This window comes from Salvelinus namaycush, chromosome 37 (genome assembly GCF_016432855.1).
Source record: "Salvelinus namaycush isolate Seneca chromosome 37, SaNama_1.0, whole genome shotgun sequence".
Taxonomy (NCBI): Eukaryota; Metazoa; Chordata; class Actinopteri; order Salmoniformes; family Salmonidae; genus Salvelinus; species Salvelinus namaycush.
The window spans coordinates 24,520,183-24,545,208 of NC_052343.1; the positions used below are offsets into that span (position 1 = coordinate 24,520,183).

General features: G+C 44.0%; 1 protein-coding gene and 1 pseudogene across 2 annotated transcripts; both read left to right on the top strand.

Annotated features, from left to right (window-relative positions):
- Positions 1–3,831, top strand: LOC120030919 (annotated as a pseudogene).
- Positions 3,832–11,544: 7,713 nt separating this feature from the next.
- LOC120031202 (caspase-2-like) lies at positions 11,545–22,204 on the top strand. 2 transcript variants are annotated; one of them, XM_038976841.1, is made up of 12 exons: positions 11,545–11,568; positions 12,262–12,415; positions 12,856–13,017; positions 13,143–13,283; positions 15,078–15,150; positions 15,692–15,783; positions 16,642–16,824; positions 18,835–18,963; positions 19,045–19,135; positions 19,242–19,430; positions 20,923–21,032; positions 21,142–22,204. In XM_038976841.1, the coding sequence occupies exons 2-12, from the start codon at positions 12,263–12,265 to the stop codon at positions 21,274–21,276; spliced, it is 1,458 nt and encodes a 485-aa protein (XP_038832769.1). In that variant the 5' UTR covers positions 11,545–11,568; position 12,262; the 3' UTR covers positions 21,277–22,204. The 2 variants fall into 2 exon arrangements, with proteins under 2 accessions (XP_038832769.1, XP_038832771.1); XM_038976843.1 differs by lacking the exon at positions 13,143–13,283.
- Positions 22,205–25,026: the final 2,822 nt, after the last annotated feature.

Here is a 25,026-nt window from a genome sequence, read left to right on the forward strand (position 1 = left end):
ATGTGCAGAGGTACGAGTTATTTGACGTACATATGTACAGGAATAAAGTGACGGATAGTAAACAGTGAGCCAACGTCAATTAGTGAGAGCTGAGAGCTGTCAAAAGGAGAATATTCCTTGAAGCCTCACAGGTCATAGACAGCTTGGTTAACCAACTGGGCATAGAGTGGCAAAGATCCACCAGATAAGGCAGGAGTTATGAACAGTTCAAGGAGGTGAGTGAAGAAGAAAGGCCAGCATTGTCAGAGCTACGGAATATCCTCAGGGCCTTGTAGAGAGCTGAGTGGCATAGAAGGCATAGGAAAAAGAGGGCAAGGAAGCGGGCTGCCTTTTTAGCAAATCTCTTTGGATTTACTGAACAGCTGCTAGGTCAGAAGCACAGTGGTCACCTTACCTGCTCCAAAGATGAGATCAACAACCATCTACGCACCACGTACAGCAACGCAATCAGAGAACAAGATGGAGCACGCCAAGGCCTTGATAGATCTACCAGTACCAACCACAGAGTTAAACAAGAAGGAGCCCTGCTGGAAGGATGTACAGGAGGTTGTCAAAAGGGCAAGAGCATCCTGAAGGTGATCTGGAGGAGGGGCAAAGTCTCTCAACAATGGAGATATGCAGAAGGATTCTGAAGTAGAAGAACTCGAAGAACATCGACCATTTCAGAACCATCTCGCTGCTCAATGTTGAAGGAAAGATATTCTTCAGCATTGTGCCCAGCCATCTGACAGACTACTTCCTGAAGAACTCTTACATCAGTCCAGCAGAAAGAAGGGATCCCGGAGGTGAAAGGATGACTGGAGCACACAGGCGTGGTCAAGCAGATAATCAGGGAAGCCAGGGAGAACAGAAGATACCTTGTTGTACTGTGGCTGGACTTCACGAATGCCAACGGCTTCATACCCTACATCCCAGGCAAGATCAGGGATCTCATGCTGAACTACTACAACAGTTTCAGTTTGAGAGTCACCTCCAGGTCCACAACATTGGAATGGCACAGGCCTGGGAATGGAATCATTACGGGCTGCACCATTTCAGTGATCCTGTTCACCCTTGCCATGTCAGCGGAGGTGGAATGTAGAGGCCCGCTAACCAAGTCTGGCGTGCGACAACCTCCTATCAGAGTCTTCATGGATGACCTGACTGTGACAACAACATCCATCCCAGGGAGTAGATTAATTCTGAAGGGGTTGGGGAAGCTTGCCACTTGAACTTCAAGCCAGCAAAGTCTAGATACCTGGTGCTGAAAAGGGGGAAGACTGTGGACAAGTTACGCTTCACCATTCAAGACACAGAGAAACCGGTAAAGAGTCTGGGCAAGATGTTTGACAGCAGCCTGAGGGATACAGCATCCATCAAGACATCCAACCAGGAGCTGGCTGCAGTGGACAAGTCAGGTTTACCTGGCAAGTTCAAGGCCTGAATATACCAACATGGTGTCCTCCCACGGAACCTCTGGCCCCTCCTTGTATACAAGGTCCCGATTTCTACAGTCGAGCAAATGGCTGGGATTACCTCGAAGCCTGAGCAGCACTGCCCTGTACAGTCAGAAGAACAAACTGAAGCTACCCATCAGCAGCCTGAATGAGGAATTAATGGTGACTCGTACAAGGGAGGTGCTGCAATACAGGGAGTCAAGCAACTCGAAAGTCTCCTAGGCAGGTATAGAGGTGAGGACAGGAAGGAAGTGGAGGGCTCAGGATGCAGTAGAGCAGGCTGTGTCACGGCTATGGCACAGTGTGTTGGTGGGTAATGTGACTCCGGGAAGAGCTGACCTTGGTAGCATTACAACACCACACTACGACCAGGCCCAAGGGAAAGACAGGTGGAAGCTGGTGCTGGAGGAAGTGTGAGCAACAGTTGAGGAGGAGTGAGCCAGCAGGAGGGTAGGAATGCCGCAATAAGATGGGAGAAAATGGTGGAAAGTACATGGTCCGAGCTAGGGCTGGGCGATATGGCCAAAATCTCATATCCCGATAAAGGTAATTTCATATCCCGATAACGATACATATAACGATATATCACATTTCTGTAAATTCAATGAATAAATAGTTTATATAAAACGACCACAAGTAAAGGCCTATTTCTTATTACATTTTGAATTATACTCAACAAATAAAGGTACTTACTTATATTTGATTATTTCTCATTTTATTTAGAACCTTTGTGCAAATTTTCAATTAAGCATGTAACAAAATATAATATATCAATGTATAAAATCTAAAAAGGTAAATAGAAAACACTTCAACTATAGTTGCAAACAAAATAAATATAGGCCTAATATATGCATTTTGGGGGGGGGGGGGGGGGGGCTTGCCTGTTTTGTATGTTATTTTGGTATTAATACGTGTCACATATCAATTTGCATTTGGTACCTTGGGTCGAGTGTTAGCACCAACTCACGAAACCCCCATTTCTCGACCGTGCAAATTGGGGCCTTGTCTTTGCAGATGTAAGTTGTAACGGCAGCTGTTATCTCCTTCCACCTTCGTGATTTTTGTCATATGGTGTTCCGCGGGCAACAGCCTCTTGCAACGTCTGAGTCGGGGGTTTGTTTTGAGCACTCGACTGTACTTTTCTGGGTCTCATCCGTAGACTCTCTCTGTACTGTTTCACATGATTCTTGCGTAGGTGGTAAAAGAGGCTAGTGGTGTTTAAGCCTGTTGTCGGGAACGGCCTACGGCATATTTTGCAGAGGACGGTTTTCTGGTCCGTGGCAGACTTTTCATACCCAAACCACGTCCGTGCGACCGAAGTAGCCCCTCTTTTAGGTACGGTCTCCGTGCTCTGTGTCACGTTCACTCTCCACCATGTTTGTTTGTGTTGCAAATTTCCTTCCACACAACGCAAAGCGACGTCCAATTGACTAAAAATATTGCCGTAAAGAGTGTGATTTGCGACATAACAAAATAAATGATAGAGCATAATATGAAACGATAGATGTTTTTCTATCGTCACACGATATATATCGTCATATCGCCCAGCCCTTTTCCGAGCTGTCGAAGGCCGAGCCCCATCGCATCAAGTTCTTGATCCAGGTAGTCTACGATGTCCTGAAAAAGAAAAGGAGAGCCGCACACTCTAGGAGCTCAGATGCAATAATTAAATAAACAGCCAAGCAGTCTTCATCAGGGTATAGTCTACAACGTCCTACCAAGCCCATCTAACCTGTTCTGCTGTGGCAAGGTCGATTAACAATCATGCTCTCTGCCTAAAGAGAGGAGTACATCCATTCTCAACTGCTGCTCAAAAGCCCAAGGCGAGGGTCACTACCGCTGGTGCCACAACCTGGTGCCTAAAGCCATTGTGGAAACCATCTGTCAGAATGCAGGTATTATGGTTTAAGACAAAAAAACATCTTCAGTGGGAACAGCCACTGCAAGCGCCTCGGACAAGCTAAGTAGGCCATTGCAATCGTCAGAGCCAGGGAAAAGCCAACACCAACTACCAGAACCTCCACAGGTCTTTTCGCAACAGCTCAAGACTGGGAGCTGAAAGTTGACCTGGGAAAGCAGTTCAAGTTCCCAGACATCATCACAGCGACAACACTGAGGCCAGACATTGTGCTGTTTTCCAAAACCTCCAAGCAGGTCATCTTAACGGAGCTCACTGTCCCTTGGGAGGACCGCATTGAGGAGAATGAAAGAAAATATCCCGAAGTACGAGGACCTGGTGGAGCAGTACTGAAGAGCAAGGTCTGAGTCTGTCGAAGTGGGATGCAGAAGGTTCGCAGATCAATCCTTCTACAGGGCATTAAGCCTACTAGGCACCACAGGGAGGAAGGCCATCAAGACAGTGGAAGCAATGCTTTGGCTGTTAATTGTTAATTAACCATGTTAAATTGCAGAAATGTCAACTTCAATCGGGTTGGGATGTCCCAAGGATTTTGGATAGCACAGATCCAAGTGCACATTGAGCTGTGCTAGTGTGCAGGTGTTATCTGCTCTGTTAAACCAAATCTAAAAAGAGGGCAATAAACACAGGTTTTGCAAACAGGTTTTGCCTAGATGGTTAGTTTGTCAGAAATTACTTTTCGTAGCAGGTTAGGAGAACTTACACTGCAGGCTAGGATAATAAACGTAACATGTTTGAAGAATTAGGTTAGATTTGGGAAAAAGGTTAGGGTTAGCTAAAATGAAAAAATTCGCAACTTTTGACATCATTTTGATAAACTGTATCCCATCTAGCAACGACCATGCGAAAGTGAGAAGTTTATGTTGAAAACAACAGGCATCCATCTTGGACGTTGTCTCTCGTTCATTTATAAGCTAAGTGCATTCTGCTCCTAAAATGAATACCAACTTGACCCTCTTCATGTTAAAATGAAAAACTGCTGTTGGGTAAACTATACGTCTATACCTGAAAATATATCTACTATGTACAAAATGTATTAGCTAAAACGATTATAACTATTATCGTTTGTAGTTCATGATTAGCCATAATTGTATATTTTTTTGTCTATAATTGTCGGTTATACGGCCAGCTATATGTTTATTGTGCCAGCCCTACTTCTGCAGCTGTTTATTAACAAATAGGCAATACCTGTCACGTTCTGACCATAGTTCTTTTGTGTTTTCATTGTTTTAGTGTTGGTCAGGACGTGAGCTGAGTGGGCATTCTATGTTGTGTGCCTAGTTTTCCTATTTCTGTGTTTGGCCTGATATGGTTCTCAATCAGAGGCAGGTGTTTTGTGTTGTCTCTGATTGGGAACCATATTTAGGTAGCCTGTTTTGTGTTGGGTTTTGTGGGTGGTTGTCTGCTGTCTTTGTGTCTATGCACCAGATAGGACTGTTTCGGTTTTGCCACATTTGTTATTTTGTATTTTGTAGTGTTCACGGTTTTGTCGTTATTAAACATGATGAACACTAACTACGCTGCGTCTTGGTCCGATCCCTGCTACACCTCCTCTTCAGACGAAGAGGAGGAAATCTGCCGTTACAATACCAGTTGCTTCTATGATTTCCTAAAAGGTACGTCACTGTTTTAGCAGTATATTACCAAAGTTATCTAATGTACAGTAGACCGGGACTAAACCTTGCAATGGGTAGGTTATCCTTTGGAACCAGGATTGATCATCACGTGTTGTTAAAGGGATAGTTCACCCAAATAAAAAAATTACATATTGATTTACTTATCCTGTAAGCAGTCTATGGAAAAGGTATGAAAGCAATCCATGATTTGGTTTAGTTGTCCTAGCAGTTTGCACATGAAAACGTTAGCATTTGTGGCACAAATCCAATACAAGTCATGAGCAATGTTCCCTCACATTTTTTGAGGCACTGAGCAAATTTCAGGTCTGCAGTGCGCAAACTTGAAAAGTCAGTGAAAAGTTAGTGCAACTTCCAGCACGCATTTTCTGTGAACACAGAGGCTGTACACGCTTTAAGTTACAGTTTTAACAGTGGCCAAGTAGGCTTCTGTGGCTATTTGTAGACCTACTAGAGTGGGCTACCATCAAACAATGGAGAAAATGCAACCCATAACATTGTTACATAGAAATAGCTATTCTGTCATTAAGCCTACAGCAGCAGCCAATGAGTGGTGTTCAATGTAGGCCTACATTCCATGAGACTTTTGAAAAAAACATGCAGGGCTTGACATTAACCTGTTTATCCACTTGTCCTTCAGACAAGGTGGTGACTGAAAATGTTGTGTTGTTTGATGCAAGAAACCACTTTACAAAATAAATTCATTATTATTCCCATACCATTATTACAGAGAATCAGACAAATTATGCTACCCTCTGCCTATTGGCTACTTAGCTTATTCAACCCTGTCTCAAAACACAACACTGGCCCTTTAAGACAAAAAAAAGCTCTTTACCTGACTCGTTTTGCAAAGATGCCTAGGAATGTGCACGTTTGTCCTCTTGTAGGAAGCAATCACTCCCCTATTGCTGACTACAAATGATCTAACAGGGCTAAAAACTCACTAACTAGAGAAGGAGATGAAAAAAATGTGCACACGTTGGCTACATGTAATTCTTGTTTTGATCTCAAAACAAGCACATCTACTGAAGAGGGTTAAACCAAGGCCTTATACCTTTTAAAAGGTTAATAAATTATGTTATGATAAACTGTAAGGTCTCCTCTTCAGGAGACCTCTGTGTGTTAAAACCTGTTTTGCGTGTTGTGACCTTCAGACACTATCAGAAGGTGTCTACATTCAGACTCCTCCTGTCTGGATCCCACCGTGGTTATCTGGTTTTCTGAGAGCACAAGGCTACCACAGACCTGATGAAACCAGCCACCTGTCAGAAGATGCTTACACTCGTTCACATTGTTATGACTCTATACTTGTGATGGAAGTTCAAGTTTCGGTCAAACCAACTTCTGAGCTTTTAATTGCTGATAAGATGGTTACTGCTGTCAGAGGGAGGTTAGATTTATTAAAATGTTGTTGCCAGGGGAACTCATGCAAGGAGGACTGGGAGAGGCTATATGAGTTACAGGATGTCTTAGACATTTTGCAGAACTTGGGGAGAACTATCATATACTGTTATACTGTACTCTGTAACAACTTCTGCCTACAATTGTATTACTAAAGGAGTATTTTAAAACTTAAAGAGTCTGTGTTTCCTTTCCGTTACTAATGTATGTTTGATAATTATATAGACCTGATCATTTGTTGAAGAAATTGACCAACACTGCTCATGACCACTCATGCTATAAACACAGTCCAGTTCAAAATAAATGGCACAGATCCAGTTGAAGTCGGAAGTTTACATACACCTTAGCCAAATACATTTAAACTCAGTTTTTCACAATTCCTGACATTTAATCCTAGTAAAAATTCCCTGTCTCAGGTCAGTTAGGATCACCACTTTATTTTAAGAATGTGCAATGTCAGAATAATAGTAGAGAGAATGATTTATTTCATATTTTATTTCTTTCATCACATTCCCAGTGGGTCAGAAGTTTACATACACTCAATTAGTATTTGGTAGCATTGCCTTTAAATTGTTTAACTTGGGTCAAACATTTCGGGAAGACTTCCACAAGCTTACATCCTCCTGACAGAGCTGGTCCTCCTTGCTCCTTGCTCCTCCTTGCTCACACACGCTTTTTCAGTTCTGCCCACAAATCTTCTATAGGATTGAGGTCAGGGCTTGTGATGGCCACTCCAATAACTTGACTTTGTTGTATGCTTGACTTTGTTGTATAACTTTGGAAGTATGCTTGGGATCATTGTCCATTTGGAAGACCCATTTGTGACAAATCATTAACTTCCTGACTGATGTCTTGAGATGTTGCTTCAATATATCCACATAATTTTCCATCCTCATGATGCCATCTATTTTGTGGAGTGCACCAGTCCCTCCTGCAGCAAAGCACCCCCGAAACATGATGCTGCCACCCCCGTGCTTCACGGTTGGGATGGTGTTCTTTGGCTTGCAAGCCTCCCCCTTTTTCCTCCAAACAACATAATGGTCATTATGGACTATTTTGTTTAATCAGACCAGAGGACATTTCTCAAAAGTACTATCTTTGTCCCCATGTGCAGTTGCAAACCGTAGTCTGACATTTTTATGGCGGTTTTGGAGCAGTGGCTTCTTCCTTGCTGGGTGGCCTTTCAGGTTATGTCGATATAGGACTCATTTTACTGTGGATATAGATACTTTTGCACCTGTTTCCTCCAGCATCTTCACAAGGTCCTTTGCTGTTGTTCTGGGATTGATTTGCACTTTTCGCACCAAAGTACGTTCATCTCTAGGAGACAGAACGCATCTCCTTCCTGAGCGGTGTGACGGCTGCATGGTCCCATGGTGTTTATTCTTGCATACTATTATTTGTACAGATGAACGTGGTACCTTCAGGCGTTTGGAAATTGCTCCCAAGGATGAACCAAACTTGTTGGTCAACAATTTTTTTTCTGAGGTCTTGGCTGATTTCTTTAGATTTTCCCATGATGTCAAGCAAAGAGGCACTGAGTTTGAAGGTAGGCCTTGAAATACATCCACAGGTACACCTCCAATTGACTCACATTATATTATTATCAGAAGCTTCTAAAGCCATGAGATCCTTTTCTGGAATTTTCCAAACTGTTTAAAGGCACAGTCAACTTAGTGTATGCAAACTTCTGACCCAATGGAATTGTGATGCAGTGAATTATAAGTGAAATAATATGTCTGTAAACAATTGTTGGAAAAATGACTTGTGTCATGCACAAAGTAGATGTCCTAACCGACTTGCCAAAACTATAGTTTGTTAACAAGAAATTTGTGGAGCAGTTGAAAAACAAGTTTTAATGACTCCAACATAAGTGTATGTAAACTTCCGACTTCAACTGTACATTGCCTTCGGACCGTATTCAAACCACATTACTTTTTCCACATTTTGTTATGTTACAGCCTTATTCTAAAATTGATTCAATTTTCCCTCATCAATCTACACACAATACCCCATAATGACAAAGCAAAAACAGGTTTTTACACATTTTACATTGACATAAGTATTCAGACTGTTTACTCAGTACTTTGTGGAAGCACCTTTGGCAGTAATTACAGACGCGAGTCTTATTGCGTATGACGCTACAAGCTTGGCACATTTGTATTTGGGGAGGTTCTCCCCTTATCTGCAGATCCTCTCAAGCTATGTCAGGGTGGATGGGGAGCGTTGGTGCACAGCTATTTTCAGGTCTTTCCAGAGATGTTCGATCGGGTTCACGTCCGGGCTCTGGCTGGGCCACTCAAGGTCCGTCAAACTTGTCCCGAAGCCACTCCTGGCTGTGTGCTTAGGGTCGTTGTCCTGTTAGAAGTACAGTCCGGGCTCTGTTCTTTGTTCTGTTCATCTTTCCCTCGATCCTGACTAGTCTCCCAGTCCCTGCCACTGAAAAACATCCCCACAGCATGATGCTGCCACCACCGTGCTTCATCGTAGGGATGGTGCCAGGTTCCCTCCAGATATGACACTTGGCATTCAGGCCAAAGAGTTCAGTCTTGGTTTCATCAGACCAGGGAATCTTGTTTCTCATGGTCAGAGTCCTTTAGGTGCCTATTGGCAAACTCCAAGTGGGATGTCATGTGCCTTACTGAGGGGCTTTCATCTGGCCACTCTACCATAAAGGCCTGATTGGTGGAGTGCTGCAGAGATGGTTGTCCTTCTGGAAGGTTCTTCTACCTCCACAGAGGATCTCTGAGCACTGTCAGAGTGACCCTTGGGTTCTTGGTCACCTCCCTGACCAAGGCCCTTCTCTCCCGATTGCTCAGTTTGACCGGGCAGCCAGCTCTAGGAAGAGTCTTGGTGGTTCCAAACTTCTTCCATTTAAGAATGACGGAGGCCATTGTGTTCGTTGGGACTGTAAAGATGTGTGCTGAGAGTCGGGAAGCAAGTTCAGGGAGGGAGTGTTTTAATAAATAATCACAACATAATACAAAATAAGAAACATGAACAACGCACAGACATGACACAGAAACAGAAACAATAACGCCTGGGGAAGGAACCAAAGAGAGTGACCTATGTAGGGAAGGTAATCAGGGAAGTGATGGAGTCTGATGACGCGCAGGAGCGCGTAACGATGGGGACAGGTGTGCGCCATAACGAGCAGCCTGGTGACCTAGAGGCCGGAGAGGGAGCCCACGTGACAGTACCCCCTCCCCAACGCGCGGCTCCAGCCACAGGACACTGACCAAAATGACGATCCCGGGGATCAGGAGCAGACCGGTCACCTCTGCTGAGGCACGGGAAACCTGTCAGTCCGGCTGAGACGCTGGAGCATAGCAACCTAGAGCGCCGGAGAGATTATACATGACGGTAACCCCTCCCTGGGCTTTCGGCTTCAGCCGCAGGACGCCAACCAAAGGGACGATCCCGGGGATCAGGAGCGGACCGGTCACCCCTGCTGATAATCAGGAACCTGTCGCCGACTGGAGCACGGGAACCTGACAGACCGGCTGAGGCAGGGGAGCCTGGTGATCCAGCTGAGGCATGAGAGCCTGACAAGCCGGTTGAGGCAGGGGAGCCTGGCTTTCCGGCTAAAGCATGAGAGCCTGACGAGCCGGCGGACACAGGGGAGCCTGGCGTTCTGTCTGAGGCATGAGAGCCTGTAGCGGCTCCCGGACCCGACATCATTCCCACCGGGGGAAAAAAACACTCCCTGATGCATCCCTTGGATGAGGCGTTATTCTATGGATCTACAGGTTCCCGCGCCTTAGCAGAGGTGACCGGTCCGCTCCTGATCCCCGGGATCATCATCTTGGCCACGCGTTGAAGAGGGGGTACTGTCATGTGTAATCCCTCTCCGGCCTCTAGGTCACCAGACTGCTCATTAGGGTGCACACCTGTCACCAGCATTACACGCATAATGACACTCAACTGGACTCCATCACCTCTTTGATTACCTGCCCTTTATATGTCACTCCCTTTTGTTTCTTCCCCAGTCGTCATTGTTGCTGTTTGATGTCGGTGCGCTGTTTGTGTTTCTTGTTTTGTTCATTTATTAATTAAATGTATTCACTCCCTGAACTTGCTTCCCGACTCTCAGCGTACATCATTACAGGGACCTTCAATGCTGCAGAATTTTTTTTGTACCCTTCCCCATATCTGTGCCTCGACATTCCTGTCTCGGAGCTCTACGGACAATTCTTTCGACCTCATGGCTGGGTTTTTGCTCTGACATGCACTGTCAACTGTGGGACTTTATATAGACAGGTGTGTGCCTTTCCAAATCATGTCCAATCAATTGAATTTACCACAGGTGGACTCCAATCAAATTGTCGAAACACCTGAGCTCAATTTCGAGTCTCATAGCAAAGGGTCTAAATACTTATGTAAATAAACTGTGTAAAAACCTGTTTTTGCAAAACCTGTTACTGCTTTGTCATTGTGAGGTATTGTGTGTAGATCGATGAGGAAAAAATGTTACCCATCGCGGCCTTTGGAGCGATGGGTAACGATGCTTCGTGGGCGACCGTTGTTGATGTGTGCAGAAGGTCCCTGGTTCGCGCCCGTGTCGGGGCGAGGGGACGGTCTAAAGTTATACTGTTACATTGTCACTACTTCTAGGTTTCAGAGCAAGTGACATGAAAGGCTGCTAGCTCGCACCACCGCTAACTAGCTAGCCATTTCACATCCGTTACATATGTTCATAGTGTATCTATAAATACAACATATTTGGCTCCATTTGCGCAATAAGGTCAATTATGTCGTGCCATTTTAAGTATAATTTCTCACATCAATCAACAGTATTTGGGCAAACATAGATTTCTCACAATAAAACATTCCTTGTGGACAGATGTGAGCTGTTTCCAGTTCATTCCTGAATCCCACTCTCTTATTTCCTACAAATGACATGCCATCCTCTACTTCGTCTAAACATTAGATAGCTGTTTATGTTAGTCTTCCATGATCTTCTTTACAATTGGTTGATTATTTACTGTAACAACAGATACAAATTCAAACTTCCTTTGTTCAATATCTTTCCAACCACGCCCTCGCCATGGGAAAGCTGACTTGTATTCGCCCAGGAAAACGTCAATCTAAATTCTCCGAACTGCATTGGCTGTAATTCAACACAATGAATTTAGACCACTACCACACATTGCAGAGGCGCGGAAGTTGGTTTAGTAGGGTACGTTGTGTTGTTAAATTGTGCGAAATAACTTCAAATACAGTTAGTTAAATCTATTTTTAAGGACATGTGGTTTGGGAGCAGATGAACGCATTGAAAGTGTTCTGAATGTTTGAAATCCTCGAAAAAAAATAACATCCCAACGTTAGCATGCCGATGTAACAATGTGTTAAACGAACCTGACTGGCTAACGTTAGTTATTTGCATATCTAAAGTTAAATGTACATTGTTTTCTGAAATGCGACTATACTGACTGACATTTGCTTACAATTTAGTATTGTTTGGACGTCAAAGTGATGTCAACTTTATCTTCACACATTCATTTTTAGATAGCTAACGCGTTAGCTGGAGACAGCTGGCTACCTAACAGCCATTGTAAGTAACGTTATCTGCTGCTAAGTGTTACCAGACTTTGGAAAGAATAGGAGATAACTACCAATTACTTTCTGACAGCTACTATAGCTAGCTAGTATAATGTTAGTTGTCTTACAGAAAGACACATTCAGCATCCTTACCACTCCGATTTAGAAAACAAGGTAAGTTGAGCTATTATAATAGCTAGATACAATGCCAATGAGTAACGTTAATAGGTTGTTGTTGAGAAGCTAGGCCTATATACCGCTCCACGGTTTTACAAGAAGAATGGAAGTTGACAGTAAATGAAGCGTTTTCCTGTGTCTTGTCTCGTAGCAGAATGTTGGGGGAATGCGGTATGCTGGAACGAGACAGAAGGGGGCTTCGGAAATGCTCTGTGACTCTCTGTAAAGAGATGGTGGTAGACGAGCTGTTCATTCAGTCGCTGCAGACAGACGACATTCTTACCGACAGCATGGCAGAAAGCATCCTGGTATGTTGAGTTCACCATGTTAAATTGTGTCGTTCGATACTACTACCAGGTCAGGTGACTTATGACACTATCAACGTCCAAAAAATGGATGCAATCATGGCCCAAATGTCTTATTGTTGATTTATTTCATTAACTTCAATCATGTAATCAAATGTGAATGTTAGTTTAGATCAGGGTTTCCCAAACTCGGTCCTTGAAACTTGTCCTTGCCCCCTGTGTGCATGTTTAAAAATGTTTTGCCCTAGCACTACACAGCTGATTGAAATAATCAAAGCTTGATGATGAGTTGGTTATTTGAATCATGTGTAGTGCTAGGGCAAAAAACAAAATATGCACAGGGAGGGGGGGGCGAGGACCGAGTTTCAGAAACCCTGGTGTAGATTACCATGTCTTTCACTTTCTATTTTTTGTAATCTGTGTTGATATCCGTTTTTCCCCAGGTGGAGCCGACCTCCCACAAGCGGAGCTGGCGTCTGCTGTCCCTGCTTCCCAAGCGTGGTCCCAGAGCCTTCAGCAGCTTCTGCTCAGCACTGAGAGACACAGAGCAGCAGCACCTATGTGCCCTGCTCACAGAGTCACCAGAGAGGGACGGAGAGAGACAGGTGAGTGGGCACACAACACAATAATCAGACATTGATCCAGACAGACGAGCAGAAGGACAAAGATAGAAAGGGAGAGGGGTGAGCGCCACAACCAACCTAAGCCTCAAACTGTGCCCTATACACAGTGTCCCCAGACAGCTAAGGCGAAAGACAGGGCTGAGGAGGTGATTTCCACAACATACCCAATCCAAGCTTCAGACCGCTACGCCCCATTCACAAAGACCCCAGTCAAAGACAGTGAGGAAGAGAGGGATGAAGAGAAAGAGGTGAGCTCTAACCAACACCTAACCCAAGCTACAGACTAAGTTAGAATATTTTCCTGGTATTTTACAAATGTTCCATCCCAAGAATAAAATAACTTTTCTCCCAAGTAACCCTGTATTTCTATTTCCCTTCAAAACTGGAAGTGTCATTCAAAAACATTATAAAGCATATGTAATGAAAAACGTTCAAACCTAATGCTACCTGAGTCTGATACATTTTACGAGCCCTACATTAAAGACATTTAATGAGCCCAAAGCCCATTATCTATAGGATATAGGCTACTGCACATTATGCACGACAGAGAAGCATAAAACCCCATAGATGTAGCTAGCTATATGCTCTCTTGGGTAAATAAATGAAACAAGCTCCAGTAGGCTAATCTTTTTGAGTGTGAACTGTATTACTGTATTGTATTATACTGTATTATATAGACTGGAATTATGCACATCGTTCAAACCATGATAAAGCAGAAGAGAACATGAAGATTGAATGATTATGGGTCTGAATTTATAACTGCAATAGTCTGCCGCCATGGCACGCATTCACTGTTCTTTCAAACTAGTTCTGTTGGCTTTATTTATCATTCAGCCAAAAATATATTGCGTCCCTCTTCGAATAGTCTATTGGTTTAAGAAATGCTAAAAAGATTGTCAAGCTTTTCCTGCATGGGACTCAGAGCTAAGGAGCGTTTTTGTAAGGCGTGGCCAGCGGAGCACAGGCGCTTGCGTAATGCGCAAGAGACACAGGCTATAAGTTAGATGCTTATTATGCATTACCCATCATTAATTACCTAAATATAAGGCTAATAATGTATTACCTGAAAGAGGTAGGCTAGAACATCTATATATCTCAATTTAGAACAGGATTATCTATTTTGGATGCAATTTGAATGGAGTTGATAGAGAGAGAGTGTGTTCACTGATTTAAAGCAACAATATTAGAGTGATAGGCTGTTTTTAAAACTCGAGCTGCAATAAAAAAAAATATTTACCAAAAATACAAAAACAAGGTGACCCCTGAAAGGCAGGTGGAGATGGGTAAATTGGACGGGCATTCTGTTTTTATATTACTGTTGCATAGGCTATGCTGCAGTCAATGTAGGCCTACCTGTCACAAGAAAAAACGTTACCATGATGAGATGATACAGGAAGCGTAGCTGCTGCTTTTGCAACAGCTAATGGGGATCCTAATAAAATACCAATACAGTAGGTCTACATGCATTGTGAACTGCGCTCCATACTGAGATGGGCTGCCTGTCTCGCTCCTGAGCATTGATTCATCAGTCAGCAGCCGTAGAGAAACCAGATTTAGACATCGCGTATCATTTTAACAGTTCCATTTCACTCCATGCTGTTCATATAAATAATTTATTATAATTGACCGGTTTCTCGCAGTTATTTATAAAGGGGAGTGGTTTTGGACGGTAAATCTCGGAAACCGGGTTCCTGCCATTCAACCCTACTACAGACTGTCCCCCCCAGAGTCCCCAGGTAGTCACTAGAGAAAGAAGTGACCACAACACTCCCAACCCAAGCTACAGACTGCTGTAACAGGAAGATAGAGGGGGATGGGGAGAAAGAGGGGAATAAGAAAAGAGGAGGAGAGATGTAGATTGGGAGAGAGGTGAGAATCAGCCATCACTCCCAACCCAAGCCTCTGGGTGTTTTGGTATTCACACTGCAGACGAGAGAAAACAAATCAGGAATGAACTGGTTTCGCCTATAAATGTTCAGATTGTATTGACGTCGAAGGTAAATTAAAACATGGTTAAATTCTCCATTTCCTTTGTCTTTCAGAGATATGTGGACTCTCCCCTCCCACTGCCCACCCAGGAGGGGATGGTTCCAGCCAAGAGAGCCAGAACACAAGGTGAGTAGAGCAGTCATCTGAGCTGGGTGCATTCAAGATCACAGTTTTACAACTGTTTCATTCACAATATTTGCACGTTTCCTAGGAGATCATGGGAAGTGGGAGGGGTTGTTTGTGTGGTTGTTTGGAGAGAAAAACATGTATAAATGTAATCATTCTGTTTGTTGGCTTGCAACTCAGTAAAAAGCTTATTTTTAATAAACCCAATAAAACTGTGTAAATGAAAATGTCCCTATTGAGTCCAGTTGTATAATTTGATCAGTGTGGAAGCAGTGTGCTGTAGCCTTGGTGTGGAGTGCCACTGCCCAGCCAGTCTCGCCACCTGCAGGCACCACGCCCGTGTGACTTGCTCACATAGCTGTAGTACAAAGGTTGTTACAACACCATTATATGTTGCTAACAGCTTCCCTTTCAAGACAGAAACGTGACCTTGAATGGAACCCTTCTCTGATGGGCATTATTGTAATTGTTTGTCTCCACTGGTGTAATTTATGGAATGAAATACATGCAGGGTGTAACGTCATCCTAATATGTGTTTCAGAGTCAATGGAGATGTGTCTGGATGCAGACAGTCCCATCACCAGCCCTGTTCTTCCCTGTACACCAGACTTCTACCTAAAACACTGCCAACAGGTACAACGCTCACTGTTAATACAAACCAGTAAATCACCTGTCTGTACCATGTCACTGCCAACAGGTTAAACAGTCTCTGTTTGGTATTTCTTACCTGAGACAATTAATGTTGTTAACTGCTGAATATTTTTGGTTCTCATATTTGTCACTGCAAATACAACTGTTATAATACAATGCAACTTTATGCAATCCCCTAGGGCAGTTAGTTTCAAGGCAGCAGCCACTGCAACATGCACCTTTGCAACAAACACATGCATGTACTTCCTGTGTCCAGAATGTGTTTCCAGCTGCTGTTTAGCTGCATTGTCCCCCAAGGTATTTCTAGGGAGCTGCAGAGCAGATCTTCCTATTCATCCACCTCAACCTGTAACAGCTGTTGAAGTGTCTACACTCTAAACAGACAGCTATTAGACTTCTGCAGTATAGACAGAGTTTAGACAGTACCAGGGGAGTCCCACTGGTCCGTAGAAGACAGTGTTTGTCTAGACCACAGTCAGTTTGACAGGAAAGAGACACAGGGAGAATTCCCCCAGCCCATGTGTTGAAGTCTCTGTAAACCTGCTCAGGTTGGGGATGATTCATCACTGAGCTCCACTGGGGTGTAAAACTGTCATTGAAGTACAGGTACAGAAACCACAACAAACACTGCTGAGAACAGCAGCAACGTAAGCACATCATTATTTTCCTTCAGGTAAACCATGTCATTTTCTCACGCTGCATTTTTGTCTCTTTTCCCTCCCTCTTTTCTCCTCCTTTCCTTTCTTCTCGCTTTCTTTCCTCCCTTTGCATCTCTCTCCTCCCCTCACACTTTCTCTCTCCTCCCCCTCTCCTCTCTTTCTCCCTTTCTCTCCCCTTCAGTCCTATAGTATGGTGTCCAGTCCTCGTGGCCTGGCCTTGGTGATCAGTAACGTCTCCTTTGACCCCTGTGCTGCTCCTGACCTGGACTCCAGGAAGGGAGGGGAGGTGGACGTGGAGGTCCTCAGGAAGGTGTTCACTGAGCTGGACTACATAGTCACCGTCCGGAGAGACCTCACAGCTCCGGTAACAGAGACATACAGTTGAAGTCGGAAGTTTACATACACCTTAGCCAAATACATTTCAACTCAGTTTTTCACAATTCCTGGCATTTAATCCTAGTAAAAATTCCCTGTCTTAGGTCAGTTAGGATCACCACTTTATTTCAAGAATGTGAAGTGTCAGAATAATAGTAGAGAGAATGATTTATTTAATATTTTATTTCTTTCATCACATTCCCAGTGGATCAGAAGTTTACATACACTGAATTAGTATTTGGTAGCATTGCCTTTAAATTGTTGAACTTGGGTCAGACGTTTTAGGTAGCCTTCCACAAGCTTCCCACAATAAGTTGGGTGAATTTTGGCCCATTCCTCCTGACAGAGCTGGTGTAACCGAGTCAGGTTTGTAGGCCTCCTTGCTCGCACAGCTTTTTCAGTTCTGCCTACAAATGTTCTATAGGATTGAGGTCATGGCTTGTGATGGCCACTCAAATACCTTGACTTTGTTGTCCTTATGCCATTTTGCCACAACTTTGAAAGTGTGCTTTGGGTCATTGTCCATTTGGAAGACCCATTTGTGACCAAGCTTTGCCTTCCTGACTGATGTCTGGAGATGTTGCTTCAATATATCCACTTAATTTTCCATCCTCATGATGCCATCTATTTTGTGAAGTGCACCAGTCCCTCCAGCAGCAAAGCACCCCCACAAAATGATGCTGCCACCCCCGTGCTTCACGGTTGGGATGGTGTTCTTCGGCTTGTAAGCCTCCCCCTTTTTCCTCCAAACATGACAATGGTCATTATGGCTAAACAGTTCTATTTTTGTTTCACCAGACCATTTCTCCAAAAAGTACGATCTTTGTCCCCATGTGCAGTTGCAAACCGTAGTCTAACATTTTTATCGCGTTTTGGAGCAGTGGCTTCTTCCTTGCTGAGTGGCCTTTCAGGTTATGTCGATATAGGACTCGTTTTACTGTGGATATAGATTATTTTGTACCTGTTTCCTCCAGCATCTTCACAAGGTCCTTTGTTGTTGTTCTGGGATTGATTTGCACCTTTCGCACCAAACTACGTTCATCTCTAAGAGACAGAATGCGTCTCCTTCCTGAGCGGTATGATGGCTGCGTGGTCCCATGGTGTTTATTCTTGCGTACTATTGTTTGTACAGATGAACGTGGTACCTTCAGGCGCTTGGAAATTGCTCCCAAGGATGAACCAGACTTGTGGATGTCTACAATTTTCCAATGATGTAAAGCAAAGAGGCACTGAGTTTGAAGATAGGCCTTGAAATACATCCACAGGTACACCTCCAATTGACTCAAATTATGTCAATTAGCCTATCAGAAGCTTCTAAAGCCATGACATAATTTTCTTAGATTTTCCAAGCTGTTTAAAGGCACAGTCAACTTAGTGTATGTAAACTTCTGACCCACTGGAATTGTGTTACAGTGAATTATAAGTGAAATAATCTGTCTGTAAACAATTGTTGGAAAAATTACTTGTCATGCACAAAGTAGATGTCCTAACCGACTTGCCAAAACTATAGTTTGTTAACAAGAAATTTGTGGAGTGGTTGAAAAACAAGTTTTAATGACTCCAACCTCAGTGTATGTAAATTTCCAACTGCAACTGTACACACACACACACACACACACACACACACACACACACACAGAGAGAGTAAGACAGTGGTGCCAAATGTACAGCAGTGCTTCAACCAAAATGGACTATATCGGTGGATCCCCCACTAGCTTCCATCTGTGGCACTCAGGCATTTGTTTGCCTTGATCTTCACATAGACCTGTTGCTATTAGAGTCATGGTGCTAGTTAGTGGAGACAGCTGTTTGTAGCATTGGTCTTTCCATGACCATGTCTTTACAATGCCAAGAACAAAGGGGGAATTTACAGCTCTACACTTCCTCTCTGTATAACTAGTGGCGCTTGCACTTTGTGACAAAATGTACCAAAATAATTCTAAAAGTGCTATGTAATTAGAATATAGTTTAATACTTGATTGATCTCTCTCTATGACAGGGCATGCGGGCGTGCATTGAGCAGTTTGGCAGACAGCAGCAGCACCAGACCGTATCCAGCTGTGTGGTGTGTCTGCTGTCCCATGGAGTAGAGGGGGCTATCTACGGCACAGACGGACAGCTACTGGAGGTGTGTGTGACCTCATTCAGTTGAGGGAAACCCTTTCTGATGATAATAATCATATTAATTGAATCTCTGTCTCTCTCTCAGTTGGACTGGGTGTTTGAGGCGTTTGACAACGCCCACTGTCCTCTACTGCAGAATAAACCCAAGATGTTCTTCATCCAGGCCTGCAGAGGAGGTGAGCTCACACACGATCTCTCTGCCCTCACTCTCCCTCCTTCCCTTTCCCCAACCCTCCCTCCCCTGTTCTCTTCTTCTAACCCGTCTTCTCTCTGTCTCTCCAGAGGAGATGGACTGTGGGGTGGAGCAGTCAGACGGGCCAGAGAGGACCCAGTCTCCTGGCTGTGAACAGAGGGATGCAGGGAGGGAGGGAGAGGGGGATGGAGACACCAGGCAGACGGAGGAGAGAGGCAGGCTCATAGTCAAACTGCCCCAGCGCTCCGACATGATCTGTGGCTTCGCCTCCCTCAAAGGTGTGTGTGTGTGTATGCTTATGTGTGTTGTCTGAGTCGGTTTATGATGTGAATGTTAGAATATTTCGTGGTATTTCTTTGTTGTGTGTGTTGGGCCCTACTAGGTAATGTAGTGTCTGTTGGGCCCTACTAGGTAATGTAGTGTCTGTTGGGCCCTACTAGGTAATGTAGTGTCTGTTGGGCCCTACTAGGTAATGTAGTGTCTGTTGGGCCCTACTAGGTAATGTAGTGTCTGTTGGGCCCTACTTGGTAATGTAGTGTCTGTTGGGCCCTACTAGGTAATGTAGTGTCTGTTGGGCCCTACTAGGTAATGTAGTGTGTGTTGGGCCCTACTAGGTAATGTAGTGTGTGTTGGGCCCTACTAGGTAATGTAGTGTGTGTTGGGCCCTACTAGGTAATGTAGTGTCTGTTGGGCCCTACTAGGTAATGTAGTGTCTGTTGGGCCCTACTAGGTAATGTAGTGTCTGTTGGGCCCTACTAGGTAATGTAGTGTTTGTTGGGCCCTACTAGGTAATGTAGTGTTTGTTGGGCCCTACTAGGTAATGTAGTGTTTGTTGGGCCCTACTAGGTAATGCAGTGTCTGTTGGGCCCTACTAGGTAATGCAGTGTCTGTTGGGCCCTACTAGGTAATGTAGTGTGTTGGGCCCTACTAGGTAATGTAGTGTGTTGGGCCCTACTAGGTAATGTAGTGTCTGTTGGGCCCTACTAGGTAATGTAGTGTCTGTTGGGCCCTACTAGGTAATGCAGTGTGTGTTGGGCCCTACTAGGTAATGTAGTGTCTGTTGGGCCCTACTAGGTAATGCAGTGTCTGTTGGGCCCTACTAGGTAATGCAGTGTCTGTTGGGCCCTACTAGGTAATGTAGTGTGTGTTGGGCCCTACTAGGTAATGTAGTGTCTGTTGGGCCCTACTAGGTAATGTAGTGTCTGTTGGGCCCTACTAGGTAATGCAGTGTGTGTTGGGCCCTACTAGGTAATGCAGTGTCTGTTGGGCCCTACTAGGTAATGTAGTGTCTGTTGGGCCCTACTAGGTAATGTAGTGTCTGTTGGGCCCTACTAGGTAATGTAGTGTCTGTTGGGCCCTACTAGGTAATGTAGTGTCTGTTGGGCCCTACTAGGTAATGTAGTGTTTGTTGGGCCCTACTAGGTAATGTAGTGTGTGTTGGGCCCTACTAGGTAATGTAGTGTCTGTTGGGCCCTACTAGGTAATGCAGTGTGTGTTGGGCCCTACTAGGTAATGTAGTGTCTGTTGGGCCCTACTAGGTAATGTAGTGTCTGTTGGGCCCTACTAGGTAATGCAGTGTCTGTTGGGCCCTACTAGGTAATGCAGTGTGTGTTGGGCCCTACTAGGTAATGCAGTGTCTGTTGGGCCCTACTAGGTAATGTAGTGTCTGTTGGGCCCTACTAGGTAATGTAGTGTCTGTTGGGCCCTGCTAGGTAATGTAGTGTCTGTTGGGCCCTGCTAGGTAATGTAGTGTCTGTTGGGCCCTACTAGGCACTGCAGCCATGAGGAACACCAAGAGAGGATCCTGGTTCATCCAAGAGGTCAACTCAGCACTCCGCTTCAGAGCCAGAGACACACACCTATCAGATATACTGGTGCAGGTAAACACACACACACCACATATCACAGTCATAGTAAGTACATTTTCCCTCAATAAAGTAGTTATCAGCTAATTCAGTGCTAGTAACCTTTTGTAACCTCTGTCCTCAGGTGAATGGTCGTATTAAAGACAGAGAAGGCTATGCTCCTGGCACCCCCCACCATCGCTGTAAGGAGATGTCTGAATTCACCAGCTCCCTCTGCAAAGACCTCTACCTGTTCCCCAAGTACCACCCTCAGTACTGACACGCACACATTTCTGCACCCCTACAGCACCACACCCACTACTGACACACACACATACTGTTACACACAATCATAGAGGATTAATTCATTCACATTTGCTGTGCAAATTCCCTCTCACAGACAAACTCTTGGAAAGGAAAATGGAACAAGTTGTTGTAAATCTATGTGCTTGGTAATGGGCATGAAGTATACATGACTGGTATGCAGCTGTTGTGTGTACCTACCTATCAACTAGGCTTGCTATATATGTATCTGTGCCAATTAGAAATGGGATTGAAATGTTCTAGGAAATATTTTTAGCTCGCTAACACACCAGAATATATTTAAATGTATCGCTTTTAATTTCTAACTAAACTAACTTTTGGGTTTCAAGTTTATTCTTTTTTTTAAATCATGTATTTTGTATGCAGATCTATTTTTATCAATTTATTTTGTATCAAATCATTTTTAAGCTGTTTTTTGTACGAATTTTAAAGCCCTTGTCTGCTTTTTGTATTCAAATATGTTTATTATAAAATGCATAACATTATATGCATTAGAATAGGAAATCCCCCTGACCAAATGAAGGTATGTATCTGTGTCCATCTGTTGGGCAGACGTGGTGGTGTAGAGTTATTGGCTGAGGATGTAGCATGGACGGAGCTGAATTTCAATACCTTACTGTTTTACACCCTCCTAGTAATCTGAGTCTTCCACTGAAGGATACTGGAACAAGTAGATATGATATTGGGAGTTTCATATTTGTTAGCAATGATTTGATGTGTTATTGAGGCAACAAGTGTACTGCATTCCATTTGAGTAGAATGGAGTCATGACCATTTCTCTCACAAACAACTGTCCTCCCCCTCCCATCTCTCTACCTCCATGAGGGGGTTACGGTCTAAGGCACTGCATCTCAGTGCAAGAGGCGTCACTACAGTCCCTGTTTCGAATCCAGGCTGTCACACATCCGGCTGTGATTGGGAGTCCCATAGGGCGGCGCACAATTGGCCCAGCGTCGCATCATCCAGGTTTGGATAGGGTAGGCCGTCATTGTAAATAAGAATTTGTTCTTAACTGACTTGCCTAGTTAAATAAAGGTTAAATTAAACATTTAGGTTAATTAATGTTGTAACTACACTGGTATCCAGACTGTTATTACTTAGATGTGATGAAAGAAATGTCAACATTTTATTTAAATTAGTTACATTTATATGTTACACCAATGAATTATATTAGAATTCTATGTAACTGCTTGTTATCTCTGATCATCTTGAGACCTAAGTTATCTACTCAACGTTTCCTTGACCATTAAGATTTCAGTTCACAAGATGGATGTACATGGATGTTTTAAAGATGTATGGATTGATTTTAAAGCAGCTACAGTATTTTCCTTTTCGATTTGATATGCAATATTCCATAGCAATGTGTGCCATGTGAAATATGTGTTAAGTATTGTCTTTAAAATACTTGGTTTATCATTTACATAGGATGATGCATCACATTCAAGTGTATGAGCAGCAATATTGATGTTTCTCAGAAAGAGTAGCAATGTGTTTGATTCTAACAGTGTTGTAGGGAAGAGTGATATGACAGGAACAGTATGAATTGAGCTGTTGACCAACCAATCACAGAGACAATGCGTAGTGATCATCTTTATAAGGGACAGTTCTATAGAGATCCTGTTAAATTAGTATTCTAATTCTATGGACAGTTCACCCCAAAATCAAAGTGCCCGACGTTTGTTAGATGTTTTCCATTCGGTTTGAAGCCTCTAGTTCGGTTTGAACTAACTTAATGTGTACAATATAGCATCTACACAACTGGTGTGGTGGAAAGTCATATTTTTTTGATATTGTAAATGTTCCAAAAGTGGATTTTGTGGTGAAGTACTGAGGGCTGGGGTTCACTGCCATAAGCTAAGGAGCTGCTGGGGATGGGGGGGAGAAGATGACTGTATTTATGTCTAAAACAAAGACTGCCAAATGTTCAGGAAAATAAACAGCCTTTTGTTTTAACTATGAATTGACTTTCTATGAGTTGTGTTGACATGCGCTGTGTGTGTGTGTGTGTGTGAGAGCACTGTACATATGTACACTATGCATGATATTATATGTTGATCTCTCCTTGTTGCTGTTTGTTTATATCACAGTGTACATCCAGTCCCCCTCAGTGTACTGGTATAGTATAACTCGCATAACCCTGTAGTAAGGACTGTTTCATGACTGTATGATATGCATCATGAGTCACACTGACCACCACCACAGTGATAATGTTCTCTGTGTATCAGGTAGTGCCTCAGCCAGCTGTCCATAATCATTCTCCCTGACACACACTCGCCCACGGTCGGAGTGACACATTTCTCTCTGGCCACCACCATGCAGTGAGATTAGGTTGTAATGTGGTGGCGTGTGGTCTCCAAAGCATAGAAGGGTTAAGGGATTGGTGGGGCCGGGGCCATTCTCTCTCTCGCTCTCTTTAGGCGGGCCATGTGCCATGCTGTCTCATCCGGCTGAAATGGAAACAGGTGATTTCAGATCAGTTAACACGATTGAGTGAGAACCACTTCAGACTTTTGAGATGCACGCCTACAACCCAGACAAAACCATTATATCAGAAGGGATAGATGGCAATGTGCATTATGGTGACTGCTACATCTGGCCTAGGGAAGTCCATTACAGATTGCTGATAGGGAAGAGGTATGTTGATACAGCAGGGGTAATGAGGCTTGGAGCATGAGATGGGTTCGAAGGGATAGCCTTGCATCATTGGCTGATGAGTTGATACCTGTCACAGGGGTGTTATGTGCACCCACCCTCACGTTGCAGGGGCAGCCCCGTGGGGGGTGGCATCACACTCACCCCTGACTGTCCAAACAAGAACACTCCATCCAAAAACAAAGATCTAATGGCCCATGGGCTAAGCTGGCCTGCTCACGGGGACAAGAGGCTTGTATGCCAGTATCAGTGTCGTTAACGTGAGCCCTGCTGTGTGTGTGATTAGGTGTCTGCTGTTCTAATAAAGGAAAGCGCTGCGTCTGTCGCTGCCTCATATCACTACCAGGAGTCTCTGTACAGACGTCTTTCTGTTGACTGTCTTACAGGACAGGTGGAGGGAACACCGCCTCTGGATCAACTAGACAAGATTGGATCTGAACAAATGCATATGTAAGAAAGTGTGTGCACTCTTGATGTGTGTGTTTAGCTGAGAGTGCAGGTGGAAATGCTGAAGCGACTCTTCAGGGAGTACCAGATCAAGAATGGAGCTATATCCAGGGAGTACCAGATCAAGAATGGATCTATATCCAGGGAGTACCAGATCAAGAATGGAGCTATATCCAGGGAGTACCAGATCAAGAATGGAGCTATATCCAGGGAGTACCAGATCAAGAATGGAGCTATATCCAGGGAGTACCAGATCAAGAATGGATCTATATCCAGGGAGTACCAGATCAAGAATGGATCTATATCCAGGGAGTACCAGATCAAGAATGGATCTATATCCAGGGAGTACCAGATCAAGAATGGAGCTATATCCAGGGAGTACCAGATCAAGAATGGATCTATATCCAGGGAGTACCAGATCAAGAATGGAACTATATCCAGGGAGTACCAGATCAAGAATGGAACTATATCCAGGGAGTACCAGATCAAGAATGGATCTATATCCAGGGAGTACCAGATCAAGAATGGAGCTATATCCAGGGAGTACCAGATCAAGAATGGAACTATATCCAGGGAGTACCAGATCAAGAATGGAACTATATCCAGG